The sequence below is a fragment of the Echinops telfairi genome, unplaced genomic scaffold (genome assembly GCF_000313985.2).
Source record: "Echinops telfairi isolate 266 unplaced genomic scaffold, ASM31398v2 ScPeMD7_7421;HRSCAF=8459, whole genome shotgun sequence".
In the NCBI taxonomy this organism is placed as follows: domain Eukaryota; kingdom Metazoa; phylum Chordata; class Mammalia; order Afrosoricida; family Tenrecidae; genus Echinops; species Echinops telfairi.
The window spans coordinates 10,362,181-10,374,570 of NW_022111321.1; the positions used below are offsets into that span (position 1 = coordinate 10,362,181).

Below are 12,390 nucleotides of genomic sequence, written 5' to 3' on the forward strand. Positions count from 1 at the left end.
CCCCCGCAGCTGTGCTGCAGTGCATCGGGTACGATTTTGTAATAGGTTTTGTCCTGTTGTCAAAGTGGTAGAGAAGAAGCAAAAGGAGGTCTGGCTAAAGCAGGCACTTTCTTTTGTCCTTTCACATTGTGTCCTAAGACATCATCTCTTGGGTCTCCAAGGGAAGGAAGAAGTAGAAAGCTGCACTTCACGTTATCACTAACTCCTGTTCTGAGCCACACCACAAGATGATGTGGGTAGTAGGCGCCCATACGCCATGGAAGACACTGTGGCCATTCCCTTTCGAAGGCCCTCCATCCCCCAATTTTCCCCCAGCAGTCAATATTTCATAAAAATAGAGTAGATCATTTTTTAGTTTTAGATATGTTTTATAGCATATTTTATTATTGCAGCTTCTCCAATGTTTTTTTCAAGTATATTAAAAAATAAGTAAACTCAGTTATGTAGGCAATGTTTAGGTGTTAGAGTCTCAGCAGGGCAAGGGGGAGGGAAAATGCTCTCTTTGGACATTGTGGGCAGCTTTTAATTTGCTACTGCCATTGAGACGGGCCTTTGAGTGAAGGAGGCCTCTTGTGATTATAACTCAGACTCAAGTAAGATCAGAAAAGTAAAAGAAGCAGTAACATCCCTATAGTCTATCCCCGTCTGTTGACTTCTTTGTAGGGGAAGGGTGGAAATACATGCATCCATGCACCATTTTGGCAGTTTCTACCGTGCATCTCAGCAAGATTGATTACATTCTTCAGGTTCATCACCTATTCTCACATCCTTCTCCCAATCATTTTTCTCTTACTGCCATGTCCTGTTTTGGAAGCAAATTTTGGTCAGAATTCAAGCCAGTCCATTAACACTTCAAGAAGTAAAGTTATTGTATAGGGACAGAGTGCATATAAAAAAAAGTCTTCCTAGGCTAGTACTGGGGGAAAGCTGTATATCCTGAATCGTAACGCTTATTTTGAAGACTCCTGGTGCGTAGTGGTGACGTGTTGGGCTGCGAACCACAAGGTCAGCAGTTCAAAACCACCAGCAGGTCCCCCAGAGAAAGAGGAGGCTTTCTATTTCCGTAAACAGTTACAGTCTCCCAGGGGCGGGTCTGCCTCATCCTATGGGCTCTCTACGGGACAGCATCGACTCCATGACAGAGTTTTACTCCTGCTTATTTTCAAACCTCTGCGCAGTACCGCGGACAGTTCTCCCCACCCAAGAAAGACCCTCACTTCGGTGGGCCAGGCAGCTCCCTGAGCACAGGAGGTCGGGGCGGTGCTGTTATCAAGTGGTCGCAGCGATGGCTTTTCTCGTCCCTCTCCTCCTGCTCCTCAGGTGACTCGTACAGCAGCAGCCCGGACAGCACGCCCATGGGTAGCATCGAATCCCTCTCCTCTCACTCATCGGAACAAAACAGCACGCCAAAGTCCACTCCCTGCCAGCCCAGGGAGAAATCCAGTGGGATTCCCTGGATCGCGTCCCCATCGCCTGCCAATGGGCAGAAAAGCCTTGGTCTCTGGACTACTAGTCCCGAATCGAGTTCTAGAGAAGACGCAACCAAAACTGATGCGGAATCGGACTGCCAGAGTGTCGCCTCAGTCACCAGCCCCGGGGACGTGTCCCCACCCATAGACCTGGTCAAGAAAGGGCCTTATGGGCTGGCCGGACTGAAAAGGTCCTCGGCTTCCTCCCTCAGATCCATCTCCGCCGCCGAAGGTACGTCTGTGCCTGATGTTATTGTCTCAGTGCCACTGGCTTTATTTTTCAGCATGATTAAGCAGGAAAAAGTTAAATGGTGGAGAAACTATCGATGCTTATCTGCTTTGTTCCCAAGCTAAGAATTCTAAAACTCCTGTGGGCTGTGACTTTTTACCTAGATCGCTCCCTCCATCTCCGTTGGGTGATGTCTTTGTAATTACTGTAGATTGTGATCTCCCTGAGTGATGGGCTGCTGTGTTCAAAGAACATTCTGTACCTTCCCATTTGGGCTCAGAGAAAAATGCTTCCTTTTGTTATGCACATGTACTGTGTTATTGCCTTGCTTTTGTCTAATAGCGCCTTGCCTGTTTCCTTGGGCTTTCTTTTTAGGAAACAAGAGCTACAGTGGATCCATTCAAAGTTTAACTTCCATAGGTTCCAAAGAGTCGCCTAAAGCCCCACCAAACCCAGACCTACCTCCAAAAATGTGCAGGAGGTCCAGGTTAGACACCACTTCAAGCAATGGCTATCAACGGCCTGGTTCAGTGTAAGTGTGAAAGTATTTGTAATTGTGTCTCCCTCTAACAATACAGGGGCTATCGTGTATCTACAGGAGCCCGTGGCCGAACTTCTCATCTGTAGGTTCTTCTACCTCTGGAGGACCCCATTCCCTCATAAAAATGGTGTGCAATTTAGAGCAGCTTTCTGATAGATAAACAATCTCATGCAAGCTTTTCACTTAGAAATAGAGCCATGGCTTAATTTCAGGACCTACTCAGACCTGTTTAATAAATTGTGGACTTTGAAACTAGTAGCCTGCCTATAAAAGTTGAACATCTGCCTCTGAGCTAAAGAGACCACTGTGCAGTACCTCTGCCTGATGAGGGTTGGTATCCTCTTCTTTCCATAACATGTCACCCCTAGCTGAAAACTCACCAATTTAAACAAGCTTATAGAGCGCTTGTCTATTAACACTGTGGGAGGTACTTCCGTTTAAAAGAAATGACCCAGAAGTCATTGCTAATGGATGAGTGACAGAAAAATGAGAGCCTGGGTAAACGAGTAAGCAAATCCAAAGAGGGAAACTTTCTCCAGTTCATGTTTTCCATACATTTGCTGCGCGTCTCCTTAAATGCATTATGAATGACCACGAGGTGCCTTTGTATTTTCTCTCTCTTTTGATGTCCACAGTAGCCTTTGCCGATAGGTATCCTCAACCCCATTTTAGAGCTGGTGAAAATGAATGATATTTAGAAAGTCTCCGCTTCATACAGAAGGAGAAGTCAAAAAGTACTGCTCTCAGAGTTCCCATTCATATATGCTCGAGTTCATTCTACTCAACGTGTGTGTGATCGCGTCTCTTCAATCAGAGCCTGGCTCCAGACAGTTCGCTCAGCCATCCGCTTGACTTAGTCTTGTTAGCATGCCTTCGGAACCTCTAGTGTCCAATCAACAAGGGCTCCTGAAGGGATCTGCTGGGCCCATTGAACTACAGGCAGACACGTCAGCTTAACAAGTTAGGACAACTGGTTTGTTGTTGTTGTTGTTTGTCAGGGAAGAGGGTAGGATGGGGGAAGGGTTAGGATGGAGGTGGCGGAAAGGATCCCAAAGGAGCAATCTTGATAGATTTTCTCACAAGACCCAAAGGCTTATTTTAAAGAGGTTTTAAGAAAAGAGTCAGGAATCGGTGAGAGATGGATCAGAAGAGGTGTGCCAAGGACTTGGTTTTCATCATGACGAGGCATCGGCTCATCCTTGGAGAGGAACGAGGGCTGTCCTGTGAGAATTTTGTTAGAAAACATGGCCCCCTGCACCTTCCAGCCCTGATCTTGTCATTTCAGACTTCTTCCTGTCCCCTCAAGGAAGAGAATCCGAGTCCTCAAGGAGGCCCCCAATGCCGTTCTGAAGCGGTGTAACCAGAGGGCTCAGAACTAACTCTTCGGGGAAGGGTGGGTTAGGGGGTTAACACAGCCTTTGGAAGGCTGTAGAGCCAGACGGAGGATAGGTTGAGAAGCAATAGCTTCACAGTTTTGGCAGTTTTGTTTCGGAACTTTGTATTATTTTGTAGCAATGGTTTTTGCCTTATTTGTTTATACTCAGCTAGTACGTGGCACCGTTGAGTTGCCTAGGGAAGGTTCTCTAACTTGAATTCTGCGTCTCCTTAATATCTCATGCCCATTTTGAAGAGGATTATATCCTTGACAGTTTAATTATTCTTTCTGAAAGTCCAACGAGAGATTTCATTAAGTCTGTTTCCATAAGAACAATGTATTAAATACATTCATTCGTCCTTTTATTTGGTAATCATTTTGTGGTTTCAGAGCATGTTCAACATAGGTTATCACTCTTGGTCAGAAATCAAACTATCATTGTAAAGATAGATGTGTAATTTGTAATTCTGTCTACGCCCATGTGTGTGTAGTTCTAGCCATTAAGGAAAATTAAATTTTGATCCAATATGTTAGGGGAGATGGAAGAATTATAAACCCCCCATCATTTGGGAAAGAGGAGAGTCTCTTTTTTGTGATTGTACTAATAGTTAAAATAGAAATTAAAATGAGGAGTGTCAGTTTGTTGTCGCCAAGGGCTATCTCGTCAGTTTTCTTGAGGCGAGCCCACTGGATTTCGACGGGAGGGGTTCTTGGCCGTAATCAGGACAGTAGCCGGTTGCCAGTTCTGTCTCCCGTAGAGCTGCGGGGGGTGGGGGGGTGTTTAAATCATGACCCTTTTGGTTGGCAGTTCATGTGCTCAACCATTTCACCACCAGGACTTCCTGCATGTTTTACACTGGATGTAAAATGATCACTGAGATTTTCAAATATCCCTGTGGCACTGACTGTCAGGTAGCGTTGGCTTGCTAACTGCATGGCGCTGGACGCAAACTCACCCACCACTCTTCCGGAGGAAGGTGAGGCCACCTGTTCCCTTAAAGACTTACAGTCTTGGAAACCCTACATAAAGTCACTAGAAGTCAAAATCTCAGTGGCAGTGGGGTTTGTTTGGTTTGTTGTTGTTGTTGTTTGACCTTCCCTGGGGGCACGGGGGGGGTTGACTTTAAAGAAAAGGATCCACTTTTTAAAAGCTAAGTTAAAAATTAAAAAAAAAAAAAATCCATTCATCTATTACCTAGGGAGCATGGGTTTTATTTCTGTTCCCTCTTTCCTCCTGGCCTCACCTCTTCCAACAGGACAGGCCCTTTTCTCGCCGTGGTCTGAAACAGCGTGTGAATTCATGAATTCACCCCTTGGCCGGGTTTCCATAGTTCTTCCTTTTCATTTGATGAGAACCGTGTTCAAATATAAAAGCGCATGGAATGATTTTCTTTTTCACTCTATGCGAGTGAGGGTGATGCATCTTTGTCATGTTGTGTTTGATTCTTTTACGTTTCCCTTGTGGCTCCACCAGACTCAATCACATACTCCTGCAAGCAGAGCGGGGAGAAAATGTTCGTTTTTCTACTCACACCATTTTCTGAGGTGGGAAGGTTGAGACTGGCAAACCCCCATGGGATGGTAGCCATAGGCTCGTTGCAGCCGGATACCACTGAGCTGGAAACGGAAGAGAAAAATCTCTTCCACATAAGGACTTGTCACGATGAAAATCCAGTTCAAATATAGTGGAGGCTTTGAACGAATCATTTTATTTGATTTAGCCAATGACATTGAATCCCGTTCTGTGGAATGATTTTCCTGACTGGTTTAATGGGGGAAATTTTTTAAAATTATTTTTATAATTAAATTTTTATTTTAATTCTTTTTCAGAGTGGCAGCAAAAGCCCAGCTGTTTGAAAATGTCGGTTCGATTAAGCCCGTTTCTTCTGGGCGGTAAGTTCTCAAAGTCCTGAAGGGAATGAAAACATATCTACCACGGTGACGCTATTGCTTTGACCTGAGAAGTCGTCTGTGACATCTCTGCCCTTCGGTTATACAGACGGTCACATACACGGACCTGTCACGTGTTATTTTCTGGAGAGAAGATCATGTCTGTAAACTTTATTTAGTTTCTCAAATGAGTGCCATGAAGCTGCATTTGCTAAAATCTCCACAGAGCAAGAGTTCTAAATATACACACTTTCAAAAAAGCACAAGTTGACGTAACCCTTTGCATTTGTGGGAAAATTTCCAAAGTATATCCATGACTTTCAAGGGTGATTTAATTGTTTTTCTTAAGGAGTTGTCATGAGTTCCATTAGAAATTATAGCTGGTTTTTTTTTTATGTTTTTTGAATGTTGTATTGTGGTTTGGATAAAAGTGTAAGAGGACATTGGTTCCCACTCAGCAGTGCGAACCCGTGTTGTTTGTGACATTGGTTGTAATCCCCTGTGCCTTTCCCACGTCTTTCCTGGGTGCCCTCTCTTGCCCCTTTCTGCCTTCTGAGCTTTCTTCGTGCAACGCTGCCCTTTGGGTTTTGATGGTTGACTGTACTGAGGCGTCCCTTCCTCCTTGTTCTTACGATTCATTTTAATAGTCTGTGTGTAGGCCGAAAGTTGATCCTGGGCGAAGGGCACAAGAAGGCTCCATTCCCGGCTTGATTGGGGTCTAGGACCCACCCTCTTGAGGATACCGGAAGTGACCACAAGACCTGTAGGGCTGATCCTGTTTCCTTGTTTGGAGTTGTGTTCTGCTTTCTACCCCAGACCCTCTGTTGCCATTCTGACCAGAATGGCTAGTAGTGGTAGCTGGACTCCATGTAGTTCTTCCAGACTCAGGGCAGTGGAAGATGTACTCCCTGTGGTCCTGGTCTAGGATCTTTTTGACTAATTGCTTCCTGAAGTCATTGGTTTTCTTCACTCCTCTTTAGTCCAGAGAGCAAAACAGCAACAGTAGCACCTTTGATGGCTCAATATCTTCAGGCCTCAGTTGCTACTCACTGAAGTAGTATGTGTGACATTACCTTTGTGGACAACTGACTTACATGATCCCTAAGACTACGATACTAAATCCCCAAGCTCAATGGCTCATTCCAATAAGGCATTTGGTTATAGCTAAGACATTTTCAGAACTTTGCCTCTGGGATATCCTATAACTTTGATATACTCACAGCACATACATATGTAGAAATATCTTCTACCAAGCCTATATATATTCATGATGTACTTCCACTCACCTTCCCATTTGTGTTCAGATGAAATTTCCATCTACATATCTACTTGTAGATTCTTGATTATAAATATTATTAGATGATTGCACATGCAGTAGTGTTTAATTTTATTGTCTTCTATTCTTGTGCACCTCCTAGTGTCTTCCTTGCCTTGATCCTGTCCCCTCACTTCTTGTGTGTTATCTTTCCCCTTGCCGAAGTTAATTAGGGTCTCCTCTCTAATTAGAGGTTCACTCACCCATCCCCACCCATTCCTGGTAACTACCAAATAATGTTTCTTTATGTGCGTAAACATTTTCTTAACTTTTAATAATGGTGCTCTCATACAATATTTGCCCTTTGTGATCGACCAATGTCAATCAGCATAGTGTCCTCCAGTTCGTCTGTTAATGAGGTGTTTCTCAGAGTCTTGTTGAATAGTGTATCATATTCCACTGCGTGTTTGTGCCATCGTTTATTTGTCCATCATCGGTGGGCATTTAGGTTGTTTTTATATTTTTGCTGCTGTGAATAATCCTCTCATGAGCATGGATATGCATATATCCATTTCTGCTCATATTGGTCTCGTGTTTACCTAGTAGTGAATTGCTGGATCATGTGGGATTTCTTTCTACTTCGTTTTCTAAGGAAGCCCCATGCCATCTTACAAGTCTGTCAGCAGTGTAACAGAGTTTCGGTCTCTCCACTAAACCAGGGCTACTTTTAAGGATAATGGAGGTGTAGTAGAGCCAATGCCCTAGATGGTTCTGTCTGTCTGTCTGTCTGTCTGTCTCTCTCTCTCTCTCTCTCTCTCTCTCTTTTTCTTTTTCTCTCTCTCTCTCTCTCTCTCTCTCTCTCTCTCTCTCTCCTGAGGTCAGCACTTCATTAATTGGTTCTTGATTTTACACATTCTACTCTGTTGTTCAAAGGATGTCCGTCGTTACAGCATGCTGTTATTAGTGTGTTTGCTTCTAAAGTCCCTGTTTCTGTCTTCTCACAGTCCAAAGGGTTCTTGTCGGCAGTGGGTTTGGGTTTTGAATTTGAATACGGCCAAAATAATGGAATTTCATGAGGGCAACTTATTTCTGTCTTTTTTGCTTTTTTCACTTCCAGCAACCAGTGCCTCGGTGGCAGATAGGAGACATTCATTGAGTAAATGCGTATTGTTTTTCAAAAAAGCATAAAAGCGAGATAACACTCCTTCGCTTTTCTTTTAGCTGTAGGACAGCATTTTTGAGTGTGCTGTGTCTTGCTAATGGAGACTGACTGTGAAGCTAAGCAACCACAGCTAATTAAAGTCCATCTGCCGCATTCTTGTAGACATTATCCAATTCTGTCATTTTGACCAACCTTATAAAAGTATGTGTGTTCATTCTGTAACCGTTTATTAAACAGCCTACATAGGCTTGACCGATTGCTAGGGATAATGATGGCTGTCACAAGATTGGGGCTTTGTCCAAAGCTAGGGAGGACCCTCATGCTATAAGGTTTGTTTTGTTTTGTTTTCATTCCATAGGGTACAGCTACTTTGATATTTTACTAGTATAAAGGTAAATAGCTCATTTGTGTAGCTGATCAATCCAAGTACATCTGCATGTACCTTACCCCCACTTTCAACATCTCTTCCTGTTTAGCCAGGTCGTGGGAAAAGGAGCTGTCCTGCACGTCAGGGCAAACCCCACTTATCTGAGATGCTGTCATCATTTGAACGTCTTTAGCTTGATTTTTAAGGAGCCCTAGTGGCTCAGTGGTTGAGCACTTAACTGCTAGCCAAGAAGGTTGGTGTTCCGCACCCACCACCAGGCCCTGGTCCGCAGGTCTGCTTCCGTCAAGACTCTCCCTCACTGCCGTCGATGGGACTCTGCTGACCCTGTGGGGCAGAATAGAGCTGCCCAGGTGGATTTCTCAGGTTGAAGTAGAAAAGTTCATCTTTCTCCCGAGGAGCACCTAGTACTGACCTTGCCCAACATGTAGCACACTACTGCGCCAGGGCTCCGTAAGCTGAGGAAGCAGAAACCAAACGCTTTGCCCTTGAGTCAATCCGGACTCTGGATACAGCGTAGAAAGCCCTGTGGGCAGTTGTGAGTCGACCATTGCCCCCTGGGACCTCACACGGCCCTGCAGAGAAAATGTTTCTGTCTGCTTTGGTGGTGGTGGTGGGGGGGGGTTGTTCTAGGTGGTAGAACCCTTTATTAGGACCCTGTAATCAATTGCATTGAGAGCTCCCACATAACCAGAGGCCATCCCGTCGAGCTCTTAAAAACAAACAGAGAGGAGTGCTTATTATTGGAGTACATCTGTTATATAATATACACTGTCATGTAATATATGCTTCTGTGTTCAACTAGCAACCTACACATGTTGAAGATGCTTGTGTATCCAAACCCCCAGCCCCAGAATCAACTTCCCATGAGCTGTCGGGCAACATGTACACTTAGAGTCCGTTCAGTAGCTCATTCGTGCCACAGTCTTTCTGTCAGCCTGTCCCCAGCGCGCCGGAGCGTGTCACTGAGCTCAGCCTCCGGGAAACGTGCGCAGCTTCTTGTCCCACCACTTGCTAGTTGTCGAACCTTGGATATCATTTCAGAAATCTGTTTTCTTCAAAAAACTATGTTTATAACTATGAGGGGTTTTCCCCCTATATTGTTCTGTGTATCCATATAATGTATTTAAAGTACATAAATAATATATTATTTAATTAACGCGTTTAAAGCACAGCACCTACTCTCTGCAATTGTAATAATAAATATCATGGCTGTCAAGAACCAAGTCCAACCAGACTCACTGCAATTGAGTCAATTCGGACTCCTAGTGGCCCTACAGGGCAGAGGAGAGCTGCCCCCGGGGGTCCCGAGACTAAGTCTTTATGGGCGTAGGGAACCCTGTCTTTCTCCTGAGGAGAAGCTGGGGGTTGTATCTGCTGACCCCGAGGTCAGCAGCCCAATGTGTACCCTATTAACCCAACAGGGTACCTCATGGTTGTGATCAGTTTTGTTAAAACTGTTTGCCTACTTGATTCATGCCTCAAATCAATGTGTTAACATCACTTGATGATCTTGTGTGCCATTAAATGCATCTGAACAACATTTAGAAGTCCAGGTGGTTTCATTAACTAATTTCACTGAATCCTACATTGCATGTTTTGCATGCTTTCTGGGAAATTGGGGTCCGTTTTAAATTGGGCCCTGAAGGATGGTGGGAGTAGTGGAGATAAAAGAAAGAGAAGGAGTGATTGGGAAAGAGAGCAGTTGAGGGATTTTTGTGGCTGGCCTTATACAATTGGAAAGTAATGCCTTTGGGGGTTACTGCAGGGTCTTTGGGACCATTGGACAATAAGGTACACCTTATCAGGTAAGTCAGTTAGTGGTTTTCCCCAGGAAGTTATGAAGGCAGAGAACCATTAGGGGTGGAATTGATGAAATGTCTTACTCACTGCCATCAAGTCCACCCCAACTCCCAGTGATCCTATAGGACAGAGCAGAACTGCACCTGCGGATTTCCCAGACTATAACTCTTGGGAGTAGAAAGCCTCTTCTTCCTTCCAAGGAGTGGCTAATGGTTTCGAACTGTAGACCTTGAGGCTAGCAACCCAACACATAATCCAGTACGTCTCCAGGGCTTCTAGATGAACTGTAACAGACCTTAATTCAGACAGTGATAAAAGGACATGAAGCTATAGGAGATTTTTATGCACATGAGAAAGAGTAAGCAACTGCTGTGATAGTAGAACTGAGAAAGATAAAAATGTTTCCAAGTTTTAAGACTGCAGATCAGAGATAATGATAATTTATTTGTGATCTTAGTTTATGAGTTTACAGAGGAAAGGGAAGTTGGGCTGTAGATTTTGAAGAGCCAAGAAGCATTTGGAAATCTGCAGCTGAAAATTTCCCCAGAGGCCATGGAACTGGTCGTTTGAACAGCCTCTCTGCTGTATGGATTGTGAGGAAACCCAGGGATGAAGCTGATTGAGGAAAATAGGGAAAATGGGTGAGTGTGCATCTTTATGTAGGGCCTGGCAGAGGAGAGCTAAAGGAGTGGGCAGGAGGAGAGGGCTTAACCAGCAGTGGTAGAAGCTACAATAAAGTCAAGGAGATCAAGAGAGACCCTGGTCCACAGTGGGTTCAAATCTACCAACCGCTCTGTGAAAGAGAGATGAAGCCAACAGTCTCCATGAAGATTTGCAGTCTTGGAAACCTGAAGAGCAATGCAGTAAAGCCCCACAGGTCCGATACGTTCGAACGCAGTAGGTTATACAGACACGACTTCTTAAGAATAATAACTAAAGGTTTTCTTCTTGTTCAGAATTTCAGGTTTACTAATAAACTCCAGCAGTCAATCAAAGCCCATTCTAATTTCATTGACCCTGGTGGCACGGCAGTTAGGTGCTCAGCTGGTGCCATCAGGTCGGTGGGTCAGCAGCTGCTCTGTGGGAGGAGTTATATCAGTCTGCTTCCAAAATGATTGCAGCCTTGGAAAACATGTAGGGTGGGCAGTTCTACTCTGTATTATAGAGTCAGGTTGAACTTAATAGTCATGGGGTGGCGCGTGACTTCATCATTTAAAAGATAACCACTAGGAACATTTTGGTGTGCAATTTTCTGATCTCACATGTTTTTAAACTGACATGAAAAATAAGTTATCTATTGATATCACAAACTCATTGCCATGGAGTCAGTGCTGACTCTTAGTGACCCTATTGGACAGGGGAGAGTACCCCTGTGAGTTTCCAAGACTGTAATTCTTTATGGGAGGAGAAAGCCTGGTCTTTCTCCAGCAGAGAGGCTGGTGGTTTCAAATGGCAGACCTTGCAGTGAGCAGCCCAACGCATAGCCACTATGCAACCAGAGCTCCCTATCTATTGATATAGACCGTTAAAGACTTAATTTTGGCATTTAAAATAAGAATAAGACACGATGTCTCTTACTGACCCATGGCCCTATGGGGGACAACACTGGAGACTCAGTGTCTGGATTGGTCCAGTCTGACCCCACCACACCGAGACAAAACCCTAAGGGCATGTGGCAGAGCAGTGGGAGGAGCAGAGCAGGGAGGCCCTGAGGGAGCGCCAAGGATAGACTTTGGAGCCAGAGCATGACACCACATTGGACTCGACTGAGGGACACTCCTTGAGGTCAACAAACAGAGCTTGATCTATTTACAGGTTTTTCTTTTTTTAATTTTTCTTTTTATTCTTTTAATTAATTAGTTTATTGGGCCTTTGGTTTTCTTTGTTGTTGTTGCGTTGTGTTCTCTTTTGTCGCTTTGTCTTGTTATGCCTTGTTTTTGTGTGCATATTCTTATCTCTGCAAGTCGATCTAGATAAGATAGGCTGGATGAACAGTCTGGAGGAGAAAACAACAGACAGATGGTTCCGGCGGGCACTTGGGAGAGGGGGAGGTGGGGGAAAGGAGGTGGTGTTGACCAACCCAGGGACAAGGGAACAAGTGATCCAAAATTAGTGGCAAGGACAATGTGAGAGGCCTGGTAGGGATTCAACAAGGGCAATGTAACCAGGAGAAATTACTGAAACCAAAATGAAGGCTAAGCATGATAGTGGGACAAGAGGAAAGTAAAAGGAAATAGAGGAAAGAACTAGGAGGCAAAGGGCATTTATAGAGGTCTAAATA

At 44.4% G+C, this 12,390-nt stretch overlaps 1 protein-coding gene across 1 annotated transcript in view; it reads left to right on the plus strand.

The window, feature by feature from the left end:
- ARHGAP42 (Rho GTPase activating protein 42) overlaps window positions 1-12,390 on the plus strand; it is a 248,484-nt gene that overhangs the window by 226,629 nt on the left and 9,465 nt on the right. Inside the window, exons 20-22 of the mRNA XM_030887682.2 lie at window positions 1,321-1,701; window positions 2,074-2,230; window positions 5,445-5,507. Coding sequence (XP_030743542.1) covers window positions 1,321-1,701; window positions 2,074-2,230; window positions 5,445-5,507 — 601 coding nt within the window. The remainder of the gene's footprint in view (window positions 1-1,320; window positions 1,702-2,073; window positions 2,231-5,444; window positions 5,508-12,390) is intronic.